Source organism: Elgaria multicarinata, chromosome 9 (assembly GCF_023053635.1).
Source record: "Elgaria multicarinata webbii isolate HBS135686 ecotype San Diego chromosome 9, rElgMul1.1.pri, whole genome shotgun sequence".
Taxonomy (NCBI): Eukaryota; Metazoa; Chordata; class Lepidosauria; order Squamata; family Anguidae; genus Elgaria; species Elgaria multicarinata.
Genome location: NC_086179.1, coordinates 32,523,383 through 32,541,381, shown reverse-complemented (window position 1 = coordinate 32,541,381; position 17,999 = coordinate 32,523,383). Strand labels below are relative to the sequence as shown.

Here is a 17,999-nt window from a genome sequence, read left to right as displayed (position 1 = left end):
TGATGTCCTCCAAGCATCTTTCTCAGATTTAAATCCTTCGCAGAAGAAACCTGAGGAGGAGAAAGGACTAGATGGATCCTGATTCTTGTTTCTTCTGACTAGCAGCAGCCATACCTATGGCATGTCGGGGCTATTCATGCAACATGCTAACCCACATTCGGTAGTTAAGTGTGGGTTGTTTGGAACCATGGGTTGTTTGTTGAACTGTGGGTTAGTGTGTTGTCTGAATGCAGCCAGGGTGGCTTGTTAACAATGCTGTGTGGTTTAATTTTCTTAAACAAGCCACCTTAAGAACCAGTGGTTTGTTGTTGGGCTATTCAGGGTGGTTAACAAACCCTAGTTGTGTCCAGACAAATGATAACCAATCCTGCAGAAAATGTGCTGTATTCAGACAACACGCTAACCCATGGTTCAACAAACAATCCGCATTTCAAAACAACCCATGCTCAACCACTGAGTGTGGGTTAGCATGTTGTGTGAACATCCCTGATCGTCTTCTGCCTCAAGCAGGAATGCTCTGGCTCATGATAGTTCCACTGGAATATCTTAATATCTTAACAGGATTGGATTTCTGTGCCCAGAATTTAAAACTGGGAGCAATGTCGCATTGCCAGATGACTATTGCTTTTATAATAAAAAGTTCTATACATTTTTTTTACTTTTCTATCCTATAAAGTAGCAAGTACCTGTATACGGCACCCTTCTTGATCCATACAGGGAGAATTGTTACACCATTCCATGGACTAATTACATAGTGCCCTTCTTACACTGATTCACGTCTAGGTGTTAATACTTGGTAATATAAATCAAGTTATAGGAATATCATTTTGTTGTTGTTTTCCCTGATAGTAAAGGCTAGACTATTCTTAGAAACGAAGCTGATCCTAGTAGTGCACAGGGAAAATATGCTTTGGGATTTCAGTGAGATTTAAATTGAGTATTTAAATCCAGTGTAGCTTGAAAAATGGCTCTCAGGATTATATATTTTCAAATTATGTTAACTTGCCCACCGGTAGGGGGACAACAGCAGTAAGAAGTTGCTCTCTCAAACTGTGCAAGTTATTTTTGTGAAATTGTCCAGTAACTCACTTTCTGTCATAGCTGGAATCAGGTGACCCTGTACAGCAAGAGACACTTGCTGGAGTTTTGGTTCCTTGTGGTGTAGAGATCACAGTATTTTGGTTGTATAATTTATCTCAATATACAGTGGTGGGGAAACAGCTTTGCAAGTGCAGCAGATAAGTTTCATTATCCAGAGGGCATAAACGTTTGTTGCTACATAATACATCACTTTTCTCCCGCTTAGACTTTTAAAATAAAAGAGCATAAGAACGGCATGATCTTCTCCAATTGAGAAATTGTTGAAAAAGAGACATTCATATAAGCTGAAATGTAATACAAGATATTTACCCAGAGCATAAGAGTCTCTGGAGCTCACTATTACAAGTATCATTGAAACAATCAAACCAGTATTATGTTAACAACGTGAGGCTGATAAACCCAAACCAGCAGTGAAATATAGACCCCCTAATGCCCCCTCCTCCTCTGTATCCAGTTATCATAAGGCCTTATCGGTCCCCGCTGAATTGATGTTACTTTCCCTGCAGGAAAGTGTCATCAACTGTGTTTTTGTAGGTCAAACTTTGAGTGCAGCTTTGTCTATAGGGAGCAGATTGAGATCACTATGAACTGGGATACCACCGGATTACTTAACACTAGCTTTCATCACTGTAGAACCCTCATGAGTATGGCAAACTTATAGCCAAGCTATCCTGGCCTTGTTGTTTGTAACTTCCTATAGGTGGGTGTGTTCTGATCAGAGTGGGAGATACTTGACTTCATTTTGCACTCCAGTTGGGGAAAAAATACAAGTAATACTGCCTCCTTCCTCCTAGCCTGTGATAACGTTAACTGGTAAGCCAGATACATGCACACAAGGATCTCATATATGGGGAACTAATGCTTTTTAATATGAGTGATTTAGCATTCAGCTATCCAGGGGGATAAAGCAGGAGAAAGCTCTGCAATGCTAAAGCATGCATTCATAACCAGGGCTGTGGCAAACCCTCTTTTCCTCCCTTGTCCTTCCCTGATCCTCTGCCCTACCAAAGCAAAGTGCTTCACACTATTAAATGTTCCCAGCAAGTGTTAGAGCGTCCAGGTCCCCAGTCCCTCTGCTTCTGGACAAAACTAATTAGTGGCTATTAAACTCAAAAGAGAGCTGTGGAATGTGTCATTACTATCAGGGATCCGCCTCACTTGATTTTCAGTTCTTGGACCGTGGATCAAATTGCCTAACCCTTTTAGCTCATTATCTCTGCTTGAGAAAGCAATGCATTGTGGGTATTTCTTTTTGGGTTACATTTATCTGTGCTTACCTTGATCAGAATTGATTGATTTTTGGGGTTCCCCCCCAGAGTTGTTGCATCAGTACTTTTGAGGTGCTGAATAATAATAATACTTTGCATGCTTGTGTGATCAGCCAAATCCTATCGCATGTCTAATGTACAGGATATAAAACAGGTGATGTATGGATATCAGAAATGATCGCACAAGGCTGCAAGATGCATAATTATACACAACTCTTGGTGTGTTTCTGACCTAGGTGGATTCCAGCATTTGATGAACTTCTCCTAAAGAACATGTTTGTTCTACTTGAAGCCCATTACATGAAGCCACTTTGTCCATGTGTTTAGGGGTTAACTGAGGCCTTTCCAGGTTAGCAACTAGAGTCCAGCTTTCTCAAGTCACATTTCTCCAGGGCATCAGAGCCTCTTTGCTTTTTTTTCTCCCCCCCCCCCTTTTTAAAGAAAGAAACAGCAACATTCTATTGTACAATATAAAGGTTGTTCTCTCCCCACCCCTCCTTTGCATACTGTCTCCCCTTCTGCCCTGCCCACCTGCATGCTGTGGAAGATGATATGGAGCTGTCTAGCGTGCGCGCGCACACACAATCTCTTGCTGATTTGCTCCTGCCCGAAAGCCCAGGTTATGGATTCATACATCACCTGCCTGTGTAAAATGCATGTGCATGCCGCCGTCCTCAATAACCGGAATGTGTTTTCTGTTCTTTTTGTTTTGTTTTTTTGTTTTGTTTTTGTGTGGATTTTCTGCAGTGTGGTTTACCAGGACGGATTTTACGGTGCTGACCTCTATGTAAGTACACACACCGGAGCCTTCTCATCCCCAACCCCCAACAAGCCAGCCTTTTTTTTTTTGGGAGGGGTTGATGTTTCTGATTTTGTTTTGTTTTGTGTTTTCAAATATAATTTACTTTAGTTTTCTTCTTCTTTGTGGATATATACATTTATATATTTAAGAATGCAAGCATGTTTCTCTGTCACTGCACTTGCCCCTGGGTGCGAGACTTGAACCTCTGGGTCTCCTGACCATTGCCAGGGTCAGCTTACCGGGTGTCCTTTTCACGCAAGGTACGGTGTACTAGTAGTCAACCTGAGAGATGACTGGCATATTAAAATTTCTATCAATGCATCTCTGGCATAATCTGGATCCAAAAATGACAGGACTGGTTTAGCCTCAGATCTTCCCTTTTTTCCATCCCTTCCCATTCTCCTCTTGGGACCTTTTGAAGGCTTGATTTATGTAGGGAGCTGTACTCTAAGATTCACAAAAACACATGCAGCATAGAAATGTGAATGCTAGGCCCTCCTGAAAATTTTCAATTTACCCTTCAGTTTCAGGGTAAATTATCCGTAGGGGAACATCTTTCCACTTCATTCCCTAAATAACCATAATTCTCCCCCTTACTTTGTCTGCCATAAGTGAAAATATTAGATAAAAAGTATTCATTCTCCCATACCTTTCGAAACTACTAATTAACCATATGCAGTCTTGCCATGTGACTCTAGCAGCCAGCCTAATAAAGAGAATTCTTTGTGCTCTAGTCTGATGAACACGTGCATCTAAGACAATATATTTGGCTCATAAGAAGAACTTATCCATCTCTATTTGAAAGAAAGATTTTAAAATCCCACCCCACACCCAGTTACCAGCTGGCAATAAAGCTATTCACCAAATTAATTCAAAGTCAGCAGTATAGTGGCAACGGAGGTACAGCTTTGATGTCACAAAGACCTTATGATTATATTATAGTTAGGACAGGTGAATTTAGTATTCCTACTGCTGAAGAAAAGCATCTTATTTTAAATGTTTTGTAATTATTAAAATTCATTCCCAGGTAATAGATGGGGCAAACTATAGTTTCTTCTGCTCTGTCTCTGTAGTTCAAAAGCACAGTCTTTGTGCTTCATAAGGAAACATTTCCCCTGCCCAGGCAAGCCACATAAAGTGGAATGCATTCTGGCTAAACATAGAAAATCCTACTGTGATGGTTATAGTGGAACTTATTGCAGGCAACACTTATTTCTGGATCTTGTATACAAACCTTTTCCTACCTTGGCCAGATTCTGTTACATAATTTGTGTAGAAATACAAAAGAATGATGCTGGGTCTCTCCCCTGTCCCCCAGCACTCCTAAATTGCTCTCTCATACAGAGGAGACAGCTGGGTACCAGTCATGCAGTGAGAAGACAAGCAAATAGATGGCATCCTTTGCTTAGCATCATCCCTCACACAGCCAGGGATGCGAATGACAAGAAAGGCTGCCAGGTGTAATTTTCCCACTCATCTTGGCAGGTTCCTCCCCCCTCCACCTTAGCCAAAAGGAGTTGTGTATGACAGGTAACAGTTTTAATAGTATATAGACTTATTGCACAATAATACTGGCATTTCAATAAATATAAGGCCTAAAATGGCATTTATTGGTCTTTTTGCTATAAATGATTTAGATCTCACTCTTTTAGGGTTTGTGGGATGGGGAAGAGAACAGGACTACTGTAAACACAGTCTCTCAAGGTAGATTTACCAAGCTTTCCCCATTGCTTTTCATTGCCAGCTGAACTGAAATGTATGGCTACATCTCAGTCATAACATCTAAGCAACCTGCTTTTTGCTGTCTTAATTGGCATGAATCCAAATGGGTGCTGTTTCCTTGTAACAACCTACTAGCTATTTATTTTCCTGCCTCTGTGGGGAAATAGCCATTGTAAGGGGAATGAAGAGGGCTTTGGCCTTGTGTAGCTGTGCTAGAAAGAAAGTAAAGGAAGGCAGGTGCAAAAATCACACTGATGAAGCTCATTTGGTGGCAATAAATTGGAGGAAGAAGAGAGGGAATTAATATAAAGGTAGGAAAGAGAAAAGAGAAAACTTAACTCCAGCTCTGTTCATATGTTTTGCTTTCCTTTTCCCTTTTCCTCATCTCCCTTTTTCTCTTTCTGGGGCAACCATCCCTGCCTAGCTACTTTTATTTTCATGATAAAGGCTGTACCACAAGATTTATTACTCTCTGGCATTAAACACACAGATAATCAGCCCCAGGGTGCTCAGGGGTAGGTATGGGAAGTAACAGCTTCTAGCACAGCTTCCACTAGTGTGGGTTTACTTGGCAAAGAGCAGCTGTCTTAAAAGACCAAACCTGTCTATGAAAAGCGTGCTTGCATCCTCTGGAAAGAAAAGGCTGGTCAGCCCTTCAGTGGGCTTTTTGTGTGACTGTTTCCTTCCACAGCTGTGTTTTTGAACTGCTCTTCCTGTGTTCTGTTATAGAATAGTCTTACAGGAACCAATCATTAGCGCTAAAATACCTCAGGTAGGAGTGCCAGTGTGACCTGCCAACCAATCAGATTGTGGATTGCAGTGGAAAAAACAAACTCTTGAATTAATACTAACCACTCCAGTGCCGAATTAGAGATGGGAACAGAGTCTTTAAAGAAAAGAAAAAAAGGCCAGCATACGTTTGTGAGCATGTGATCAAAACTCCTGTACATCTCAGTGCTGCACAAGTCCCACTTTCTTAACAAGTAGGATGCTATAGGACACCAACAACCAGGCAAACATCTGGTATTGTTATCACAACACATGATTAGCACAGAAGAATCACATATTCTTTTCTTTTTTCCTGTTCCTTATCCATGCTTTCTGTAGGGGATACCTGCTGCCTATCTTGCAAGAAAACTTAGGATTTCGGTGTAGCGCATTCTGACGTCCTTTTATCACCTGTTATACATAAGTTTGGGAATGGATATGTCAATTACAGGGTTTTTAAAAACCCACCAAAATCATTGACTTGACCTATTTACTGGGGTTGTAGAAAAAGTATCAACAGTGCCCTATGGGCGAGGGGAAGAATCACACAGCACAGAATTCCAGCAGACTACTTGCCCTGCGTTGTTGCCCCTAGTTCACTTAGTTTCACCCATTTACATTGCCTAGCAGGGCATTTTTGTCCAGACATTGATACCGGGACTCTGATTTTGTTAGGAAAGCTGTCAGAACCCCTCCCATAATTTTGAATAGATTTCTGAAACTCCATAAAAACAGATAATTCTGTAATTCTTCCAGGAGAATTACAATGCTTCATGTGAGCATGGCTTAAGTTAGTTTTCACAAAACATTTTTATCCATGTGAGTAGTCTTAACTTCCCCTGGTTACATCCTGACAGATCACAGATATGGTCAACCTCAATTCTTCTCATTGCAGTGGTTCCCTCCCACCCCTTGCTGCTACAAACTTGGCAATTGCTGCTGTCATATATAGATGTAGAGAGATGACCTCCAGTTCACATGCTACAAGGGATGGGGGAAGATTTCATTCGGTCTGCATTTTTAAGCGAACCAACCCGATTTGCATTTCCCAAACAAATATATGGAATACGTTTCATTTTCATACCTCTCCAAATTTTGCAATAGTTTTCAGCCAATCTCTCCCCACTCCGGTGCATTTTAAGTGAAAAGGTTTCTTTTAGAGTAAAATGCATACCAGAATGTGTATTGTATTTTTTAAAGTGTCAGAAATTATGAACATTTTGGTGTGACAATCGCAGATTAATGTGGAAATGGGACAGAATGGATCTATGACTAAACACAGAAAAATTGACATGGACTGGAAATAAAAAAAAACAATCGTTCCTTCGTTACATGATAGATATTTGCCACACGAGTCCTTGGTCCGAGAAAGGTCATGACTGCACACATGGAGAAAAAAAAAGTATTATGTAGAACTTTGACATTGCGGTGAGCCTATTGCCTAAGAAAGCAAAAAAGTAAACTTCCAGCAGATGGTGCACAAGTATGCCAGATTCTTACGGCATCAATTTCTTGAGAGAGTAAGACAGAACATGAAGAGAGAGCTGAGATCTTACTCTTCACAAAGTTGATTGGATAAAAGTTCTCCTGTAGACATTGTGAGCTGATAATGGGATGTGTGTGTGTGTGTGTGTGTGTGTGTGTGTGTGTTCCATAATTTGTCTGAAATACAGTTGTGCAAACAGCTGTGCAACCTTGCATGGCTTAAGCTACTTCTCACAATCTAGGCCTGAGGTTGGATTCTGCAAGACTGTTCATTAAAATTTAAAAAAAATTAATAGTGTGTATATGTATATATTAGTATTGATCTTTGTGTTAATATTATATGGTTCTAATTGGTGTAATAAATTTACGAATATTTCCATAACTAGCATTTGTCTCTACACTTCTGAAGTTAAGAGGTATGAAAGGTTATTATGGCAAAGCTGTAACGATACTCAAACGCCTCCTTTAACAGCTTCAATAGCTACTGAGAATTGGCCTTAGCTCAACAAGGAAGTTTAAACTTTTTGTTAACCTTTTGTGTTACCAAAAAAGATACTGAAAACACAATCCATTTATTGTGGATCCTGAGGGATATTCTGCTGTATCCTTGGTTGTTGAGCTATGGGTGGGTGGGGATCACTCAGTGTGATAAAGCACTTGCTTTGCATGCAGAAGGTCCCAGGCTTCTCCAGGTATGGTGAGGAAAGAATCCTGCCTGAAACCCTGAAGAGCTGCTGCTAGTCAGTGTCGACAATACTGGGCTAGACGGACCAATGGTCTGACTCAGTCTAAGGCAGCTTCCTATGCTCCTACCTTGGCTTCTGCCTCTTCTTTTCTCTACAGAAAGCAGTAGGGTTGAATTCAGTGCAATTTGGCCACACCGCTCAAGGTCTCAAACATGACCGACAAATGAGAACCCTGCAGTGAGTCAGTAGAGCCCTCCATGTATGCATATGATGGAAAAGGATGATTAACGACTACTTCTAACAGCACTTGTAACAGCACTCATCAAGCCTAAATGAGTTCCAGACTAAATGAAACTAAACTCCACCTTCCCACCTTGCTGAAGCAGCACGTGGGCAGTCCCTGTCATTCTCGCTTTTTGCCACATGCCAAAGCAGACAGGTGTGCTGCAAGGAACCCTTCCTTTTAATATGTATTGCTCATTAAACATTCACAACCACATCTCCTGCTATACTCACACTCCCAGCTCTGCTTCCTACTTGTGATAGAGGTTTTGAAGCTGTCTTGCTTGTAGGAAAAGGTGTCTGACATCACATGCTCACAGTTGCCCAATTCAATTGGCTTTGAAAGTGAAAACAAAATGGCCCATGTCTTCTACTTAATTGAAATTGGGGGGATTTGGCACCAATCGCATAGGAATTGAGATTATATCATTTCAAACATATATTCATTATTGTCCAGCTGCAGAAAAGTATGGAACAGCTGGGCATGATCTGTTCCTTTCACTGGTTGACAGGAACACTCTCAATTGCTTTTAAAGAATGTCCTCTTAGGGTTAGGATTAAATATTCTATAGGGCCTAACGTGAATTGTGGCAGAGAAGTATAGAACATACTTTGAAGGTGGGGGAGAAGAATAAGTCCTTGTAATTAAGCTAATGGGCAGGCTGTTTCTGCTAAAGTTGCAGGAATGATAGGAGGGGAAGGTTTTACAAGTGCCCTGGAATTTTGAATAACTTGACAGAACCAGTGCAGGAGTTCCCAAAATTTCAAATACAAACTTCCTGCTGAGTAAAGAATCCTGCACCATGATTTATGTGCCTGATTTATACACATCAAAAACTCACTGGGTGGGAAAGAAATAAGAAATGTAATACGGTGATTCTTATTCTTGTTGTCCTGCTAAATTTCAAGCAGGCATCATCCACCCAAATAGCTATCTGTTTGTGCTCCTTGTTCTTCACTGAAGAAGGATTTGTTTTAATCTCAGCTCTTAGTTTTGTTGAATGCATACATAATAAGAATTTGCAGACTTCCATATCACACAGATGTGATCATTCATACATAAGCATCATTTATTTTATATTAACAGTTTCACAACTGCATCAGTGCATGCTTACCAGAAAATACACATCAGCTATTTTTAACTTCGTTTTTCCAATGAATTATTTTTCCTTTTTTTCCGTTTGTTGTGCAGTCAGCTGAAGAAATGTTAACATCTCGCTCTAAATCTCTCAGTGGAGTCTCTGTTCCCTTCTCTGATATAACAGATGGGTTATTGCTTGTTATAATTATTAACATTTGTGGTGTGGGACTGGGCTAGGGTGGTTTTGTTTTTTAAAAATTTGGGGTGATAATGGGACTTGTTTAAGATTTGGAATGTTAACTCCAGTGGTGACTGACTGTTTCCGTAATAGCAGGTCGTTGTGGCTGCACGCTCTAGTAATTGAGGCTGTGTACTTCACCAAGCTTGTGGTAGAGCCTAGGGCAAACTGCTGTCCCAAGAGAATGCTGGGATAGATAGAACTAGCCAATACAAGTCTGAACGTGGTGATTTTGCTGGTTGTTTTTAGTTCCAAACGTCAGCATGCTTAGTTTTGTTTTGTTTAATTTGATTAATAAATGTTACACCATTTCCCTTCCCCACCCTGATTCCAGTCCTTCTTCCTTTTACAAAAAAAAAAAAAAAATGCAAGTTAGAGACTGAAGTGGAAAAACGTTCCTTAGTTTCAAACTGCATCTTGTCCTCATGTTCACAGTTCCGCTGAACACAACTGATTATCTCAAATGTCAGTAGAGCAGTATTTTGGGAAGGGAGTGCACTGGGCACCCTCTGAGGCAAGCTGCTCAGCAGTCAGTGTTGCCAAGGGCAGAGAAGGCTACATCTGAGCATGCCTGAACATAAGATGCGTCAGTAGTTCCGCAACCTGCTTTTTAAAACAGGGAAGACAAAAAGGATGGTTGCAGCAAACGTGTGTCCAAAGCTTTGCTATGTTCTGCTTGTTGCTGTAAGTCCTTTTTCAGCCACTGCTGAGCAGAACAGCAGGATTAAAAAAGAACTAAGAACAAAGCTATGGGGAAGCTCAAAGCGGAGAGGCTATAGAGAAATTCTTCTTTTTGCTGTGCCAGGGGGCTTGAAGTGATGTCTGTCTTCAGAATCAGGTTGATTCACCAATGATTACATCAGCATGTAAATCAGGGGAAAGTGCATACTCAGCCTCCCAAAGCTCTAAACATCAGGAATTTTGAGACCTTCCTTATGGGTTTGTTTTACTGTAGAAATGGAGATATCAAACATTTTGCTGCCCCCTTCCATTCACTTCCCCCCACAAAATAGAGTACTCCAATGAAAGCCAGAAACGTAAAATGAAAATTATAATTGCCCTACACAGTTACAGATACTTAGCAATGAAAGGGACTTTTTAAATTTACATTATTTTTAGGCCACTTTTAAAGCTAAAAACCTCTCAAGGCAGCATGCACAATAAAAACACACCATGCAAATGTATACAAATAGGCAATAAATATACAATAAAATGCTTTAAAAACTACAAAAATTAACACTTATTTGAGTTTTACAGCCTTGTGGCTCATTTTTTTTAGGTGGTAGCTGCCGTGGTGATTCCAAAGAACAAATGAGATAAAATAAAGTCTTTTATTGGTCCAATTCAATTTGACTGCAGGTGTATGGATGCTTTTGAGTGTCACAAATCTTCATCAGACATCACTTGGAGATCGTTTTAATGGTTTTGTAACTTTTTCAGGCTTGGTGGCCTAATGTGCAGGTTTTCAGGCTTGCACTATGTTTCTGATCTATATATAGGGTTGTTGCTTTTAAACTCTGTCTTGCCTTAATTAACATATATTCAAGATTCTCAGGATTTGCTGCCATAGCTTCTAATCTGTATAAGACATTTGGGTGAGTTCTGAGGTGGGTCTTTCTGACAAGAGAGAGGTCTTTCCATTCCATGGGATACCCATAATATTAAATCTGGAGGGTTTTTTCCCCACGTAAGTTGTTGTCATCAGTCCATTGAAATTACAGTAGGAAGAAGCTACTATACCTTTTCATGATGTGAAAAGGTATTTTCATTAGCTGCTCATCACATTTTAGTGCTTGAAAAAGTTGATTTTTACTCCCAATGCAACAAAGCAAGGTACTAGTTCCACAGTCTATTCTCCCACCTCCCAGCTGAGCTGTGCAGTAGGAGAAGAACATGATAATTTTTCTTCATAATTGCATGTACTTAATCTGTACCAACTTTTACTAGCAATAACAGGGCCAACAGCAAATGTGTTGGACTGCAACTCCTATCATCCCCAACCAACACATTGTTGTCTAGCACCAGGTTAGGAAAGGCTGTTGTATGACATGAAGAAGTTAATGCTGTTCAGAGGACATCAGTCTGAGAAAGATGGATCAAAGGAGGTTGCATGTAAGAGAGAAAGTGGGGAGACAAAACTGGCTTAAAAAATTGTTAAATGAGGGTAACAGTGGGTTAAATGGGGTAACAGCCAATACAGAGAAGAGATGAGGTAGTGGTAGTCCAGGAAAGTTTTTGTAGAAGATGTGGGGTTTCATGGAGGGAAATGTGGATGGGCTTTCACTGGTAGAGGATGATGATGTTTCAGGTATAGGAGTAAGTGTGTGGGGGGGGGAGGAAACAAAGGGACAACAGCTAAGTAGAGGTTATTAAAGGCCAAAGGGAGCTTGGTGGGGGCAGGGCTTAGAACCTATTGTTGCCAAAATCCAAGAGGTGCCACTACAAAAGCTTAGAGGGAGGGAAGGCATAATGATGATAAGCTAGATTTCCCCCTCCTAAAGGCAATGTCAATTGACCAAAGGACTGGGAGAGGAACAGAAGGCAAGAGGGAAGCCCATCAAGGTGACAGTTTAGTTGTGTGGAGACATACAAGGGCTTGATTTTGTCAGTCTGCTGTTGAGATTTCATTTCCACATGTTTTCCATGTATGGAATTCTTGCCCTCAGTTTGCACAGGTGCTTTTATTTATTTAGAAAAATTATAACCACACTTTCCACCTTCATCCCCCAAAGGAGTACATAATTATGAATTCTGGGCCTCAGAAATGTCCATCCAATTTCATAGAATCATAGAATAGCAGAGTTGGAAGGGGCCTACAAGGCCATTGAGTCCAACCCCCTGCTCAATGCAGGAATCCACCCTAAAGCATCCCCGACAGATGCTTGTCCAGCTGCCTCTTGAAGGCCTCTAGTGTGGGAGAGCCCACAACCTCCCTAGGTAACTGATTCCATTTAAGAGGCGGCTACTAGAGACAGCCCTTTTGAGTGTGCCTGTATGTGTTTGTTTGGTTCCATGCAGGTGGTATTATGTAGCAACTTCCTTTAGTGTGATAGCATTGGATATTTTCCCCTTGGGTTATATCTGTCCTCTTGGTTCTGGCTAGCCTTAAGGACGGGAGCTAAGACTTGAAGGTCTGGACTTGAACACCAGAACTTTTCCCCTCTCCTCAAATATCACCAAAGAAGTAAAAGAATAACTGGGAGAGTTATTTTTTCAAGTACATTATTCTAGTTAAATAATACTGTGTGACACTTGTTCCCTCCCAATGAAACCTCTTACAGTGCTTATTATCAAGGTGTGTTGGTGGATATCAGCATACATATTTTTCTTGCTGATTCGTTACCTTACTGAGACTGCCATAGCAGAAGTAATCCATCTGAATTTCTTGTTAAGAGATTTGTGTGATATAGGATTTCCCCTCCTGGGCAGGGGGGTGTCAAAAGATAGATGGGTCGGGGAAGGCTTTCATGATTACTTGTGACATGGGAGTCGATGCAGTTTGAAACATTTCCTTTCTCTGTGTTGTGTGTGTTTGGCTCCACTTTGTGTGAGGGGGCAGGTACCTATAAAGTCAGTTCTCCTCTTTCCCGCAGGGTGGATACGCAGCCTACAGATATGCGCAGCCTGCTACCGCAACAGCAGCCACTGCTGCTGCAGCTGCTGCAGCAGCTTACAGCGATGGGTACGTAAGGAAGGGGTGGTTCTTTCGACATTCCATTGCCCATGTTCCCCAGCACTCCCACCAGGAATGCAAACTTCTGAAGCATCGTTTCCATCTGGGCCTTATAGCTATGTAATATGTAATATGTAATAATCATAAGCCTATGGTTCTGCATTGTCACATCTTTCAGCCAAGTTTCGCAACCATACGTGTGGAGCAAGGTTGCCAATTCTGCTCTTTGTCCCTGGACAAGGCACTGGCACTTAGGCTTGTTGCCTGTTATTGCTGGGACAGGGTGGCATGCTAGTTTATATACATTAGAATTGCCTTTACTGTGGGAACCGTTTTAGAAATAATGGGATTTGTGAAGGAGAGCACTAAACAGGCCCAGCCTTAGCTGTGTTTTTGACTGGCCTGGAAGTAATGAGGAGGTTCAGCCTGTAGCGCTATGCTTCGTAGTTTCTGTCCTTCAGAGATCAACATGCATGCAAACAGATGATGCTGACTACTAGCCGTTACTGTGAAGGCACAGTGGTGCGGCCTGACCCTCCTTATTTGGCTACTGGTAAGGAGCAAAAGTCGACTCTCCCTTTATCCACCAGACTAAATTTCTCATCTCTCAAATTATTCTTCGGTGTACTGCCTGAGGTGACGCTTTCACGCCACCCTACCAAAAGCTCCGCCTGGAGCAGAGCTTTCAATTCCAGAATTATCTTGAGTCAGCCTGTGGGGCGGCAGAGATGAGAGGACAGCCACTTTTGTGGCTTCATTAGCAATTGGCAAGCTCATGAACCATGTAGTAGGGCGGGATTAAAGTCTGCTGAGGAATATTTATGGTGTGCCCCCATTTCTCCAGTTGAATGGCTACAGTTGCCATACAGTTTAACATAAGAAAAGCTGTCCTGGAACAGGCCAAAGTCCTATCTAGTCCAGCATTCTGTTCCCACAGTGGCTACCCAGATGCATCAATGGGTAGCCTACAAGCAGGACATGAATGCAGTAGCACCCCTTCCGCTCATATTCTCCAGCTACTTGTGTTCAGCAGCATACTGCCTCCGATACTCAAAATATTTAGTCATGCCGACTAATAGCCATTGATCGCATTATCCTCCATGAGTTTACTGAATCCCCCTTTAAAGCCGTTCAAGTTGGTGGTCATCATTCTTAAAGATCCTTTGATAATAAGCGCTGTATGCCAGAGCAGAGTAATTGTCATAATTAAGACTGGCTTGCAAAGTTACAAAGCATTTGCCTGGATGTCCAGTTTGTGTAGCTTTCACTCTTGTTCTGTTCCTTTTATTTCAAGCACCTCTCATACTGTTCTTTTGGACAGTACAGTGGCACCTGCCCTAACACAAGTAGGTTTCCTCTTAGAATCAGAATAGTAGAGTTGGAGGGGTCCTATAAGGCCATCGAATCCAACCCCCTGCTCAGTACAGGAATCTCTTGCACCACTGTGGATTCTGAATGCTGGAGTAGCTACTAGAATAGCACGGCCTCTGCCTCATTCCTTTCAAACCTCATTCCTCACACTTACCTACATGGCATGATCGGTTACAGATGTCATGCTTTTAATTGAAGTCTGGCAGAGTTAAGGGTTCCTTGAAGTTTAAAGCCTTGAGCCTCTCACAATGAATCTTTTATGGAACAAAAGGCAGATCTCAAAATATGCTTGCAATGGGCAAATAAATCCAGAATGAGCTTTCTTTAAAATAAAGCTTTTATTTAATTTAATCATTTTGGTGCTCATTATTTTTGAGGATTTGGGGTTGGCACTTCTGCATACCAACCCCAAAAATCCTTGTTGAAATAAGTTACTCCTTTAGATATGGAGAAAATCGGGGCGGGGGGCGGGTAGGGTTTCCCTTTCCTCTGGTGACAAAGATGCCTTATGAGCCTTTCTGTGAAGTGACCTTTTTTCTTTTTCCTCTCTCCCTCCCCATTCCCCTGCTTTCTTCAGTTATGGCAGGGTGTACACAGCAGATCCTTACCACGCCCTTGCCCCTGCTGCTAGCTATGGCGTTGGCGCTGTGGTGAGTATGACCTCCCTCTCCACGTTTTTGCATTTTTACCAAGAAACCATTGCCAGTTGCTTATCGATAGCCCCGTGTGTTATAGAGCAAGAGGTCACTCCTAAGCTTGTTTACTCAGAAGTAAGCCCCACTGATTTTATTGGCACTTACTCCCAAGTACATGTACACAGGAGTCTGCTGTAGCAGAAGAGGAAGGATAGCATTCTACCTTGTGCATGTGCTAACTGAAGGATGGTAAAAAAAAAATACAAAGGTAAGATGTGTGTGAGAAAATAATGCCTACCACCCAGACCCAAAATAATGCCTGTCACAGCTGCTACAGTGACATTCCCACACCAGGTCTCAAATACAGTCAAGGCCTTAATATACTATTTCTTTATATATGTGCAAAGTCTCTTGGCATTCCTGAACTAAAGGAGCTGATTTATTGTCTTGTTTGTATAAAGTGCTATAGTACTGTTTTTATGAACAATCGCATATTAAACTAATAAAGGCAAGTCTTGTTTTTTTAAAACTGGACATTGATTTATTGAGTCTCCTTGATCTGGAGGGGTTGTAGATCATTATTCCCATAGGGTATCCCCCCCACCCCCGAAGGGGTGGGATGATAAAATGAGCTTTATCATCCCAACTACCTTTCTTTCTGCTTTCAAACATCTCCAGGCTTTTTACAAGGAGCCCTCTGTCTGCAGATGCTCTTCCATCACTTGAGAGCAACTTCTGGTTTGGCTTTAACTCATATATACATAGTTCCTTAGGCTGCCTCCAGCAGATCAATCAATGGTGTTTAGTTCAAAGGAACAAGATAGAAAACAGAGAAGCCAGTAGAGCACAGAACAAAGATAAACAGGAACTCTGGGCGAGGGAAGCACGGTCAATTGTTGCCACAGATTGTCCAGGGATGGAAGTATCCTTGATGTAGAAAGCATATATGGGACTAAGCAGTCAGAGACCTGTGCTGAATGCCAGTTGGTGCCTGAGGAAAGTTTCTTTAGCTGCTTTTAATTTCCTTGGGATTTGAGGGGGGGAAAGACCATGTCACAAGGCCCCTAACTGCGACTTTCTTCTCTCCATTAACCTTCTGCAGGCAAGTTTATATCGAGGTGGCTACAGCCGATTCGCCCCTTACTGAAGTGACGTGAGCCCCCTGCAAGTGGGACAGCCCCCCCAGTTCATGAGGCCTGGCTATTGCAATATTTACTAGTAGAGGAACTCTATAGCAAGAAGAAGAGGAAAACAAAAGAGAAAAAAAACAAGAGAAATACTTTTTTATACCTCACTATGTTCTTTGAATATGTATTTTTCCTTTAAATTTCTGCCTTTAATTCTTTTGTTCCAAAGATTGTGCATTTTTTGGGGTTTTTTTTTTTTTGGTTGTTTTTTTTTTTTAACTGTGGTAAACAAAATGCATTTCCATGTCTGTATATGCGTAGCTTATCCTATCAATCACAAAAGAAATGAATAGTGCTAAGGAGCACCATTAGGAACCAATATCATGGAACTAAATCAGGAACATGCAGGCGTTTCTTTTACCTGGGTCTGGAGCCTGAGGCCTGCGATCCATGAGGAACAGTCCCTCGATCTGCGGAGGGCAGTGCTGATTGGCTGCAGCTGGAACCTGCATGCTGGTTGGGAACACAATGTCCCCCCCCCCCCCCAATTTTATCGCCATCTGGCACACATGGGCTCAGGACAGTTCCAGAAGCGTCAAGATTTTACAGATTTCAAGACAAGACTCCTCAAAGCTGCCCAAAGACTTTGTCTGTTAATGGTTTTAGGGGACAAGACTTGAAATGAATATGTGATCTTATTGCTTCTATACATGCACCTAACTTTAGTGATTGTTGTCCACTACCAAGGCTCTACTTCTTGGTTTCTTTCACTTGCTATGGTCTTCCTCTCTTCCCGCCCGCTCTCTCTCTTTTCTTTGCTGGAGAAGCAGCAGATGTGGGACTGCCGAACCTAAAGCCATGGTGGAGAGAGTTTTGTCTTCGATAATAAGGAGTCTGATGGCAGAGTTGTACACATCCTGGCATTAGAGAAGAATGTTGATGGGGGGGAAGCTTGCAACTGTGCTGCTCTGAGCTACTCAGATATCCCAGTGTCCAAGACCCTTCTCTTTTCACCCTGAGACAGTTCGCCTGGCTGCAAGTACGCCACCGAAAAAATGGCATGAAAAGAGAAAAATGGGTCTTGGATCATGATCCCAGAAAAGTGGTGAAGGCAGTGAGGAGGACTGTTTGTGTCATAACACTATTCTTGGAAGTCATCCTTGTATAGCTTTGGCATCTGGGGGCAGGCAGAAACATGTTTCAGAAACACAATTTAAGAACAGAGGAAGCTTCCGCTTTGATATGCAACACAGAGCCTGCAGTGAGTTGTCACCTCTTTGGAGAGAAATCTGTATCCAGACTGCTCAGTTTGGGTGCGCACTGCAAGTTGTGAGCTGAGAGGGGCTTCAGGAAGACTCTGAGCCCAGAGATGGCTCCTTTACTTTTTTTTAATCATACATGGAATGCCCTTTATTTTATGCAGTGGCTGTCTTGTAAGTTGCTATAGCAGCATGTATGTGACAACGAGCAAGCCACTGCTCTCGAATATCTTGCCGCTAATTTTGGAAATCCAAGGGGCAGAAAGCAATCCTGCTTTGCCCTCAGCTTTCACGATTCTCTCGGCACCCCTTGCAGACTCTCTGCAGCGTTATCTTTAAAAACCCTACATGTTAGAGAAGCACAATTCCCTTGGGCTCCTTGGCCTGCCTGAATTGGTACTGGGTGACCTTTCACCCTGAAAGGGCAGCTAGGAGGTGGACTTGTAGCTGAATCCTTCTCAACTCCCATTATCATCATCATCATCATCAGTGCCCACCAGT

The 17,999-nt window shown here is 41.9% G+C and overlaps 1 protein-coding gene across 11 annotated transcripts in view; it reads left to right on the top strand.

Moving 5' to 3' along the window:
* Positions 1–16,327, top strand: part of RBFOX2 (RNA binding fox-1 homolog 2) — a 190,578-nt gene extending 174,251 nt beyond the window's left edge. For 5 of the 11 annotated variants that reach the window (XM_063133470.1, XM_063133466.1, XM_063133477.1 and 2 more), the window contains 4 exons: positions 5,623–5,665; positions 13,027–13,115; positions 15,055–15,127; positions 16,215–16,327. In XM_063133470.1, coding sequence (XP_062989540.1) covers positions 5,623–5,665; positions 13,027–13,115; positions 15,055–15,127; positions 16,215–16,259 — 250 coding nt within the window. In that variant the 3' untranslated portion in view covers positions 16,260–16,327. Of the gene's footprint in view, positions 1–3,116; positions 3,157–5,622; positions 5,666–9,306; positions 9,763–9,868; positions 10,193–13,026; positions 13,116–15,054; positions 15,128–16,214 lie in introns of those variants that run through there. The other 6 variants (XM_063133471.1, XM_063133467.1, XM_063133468.1 and 3 more) reach the window with 5 other exon arrangements.
* Positions 16,328–17,999: the final 1,672 nt, after the last annotated feature.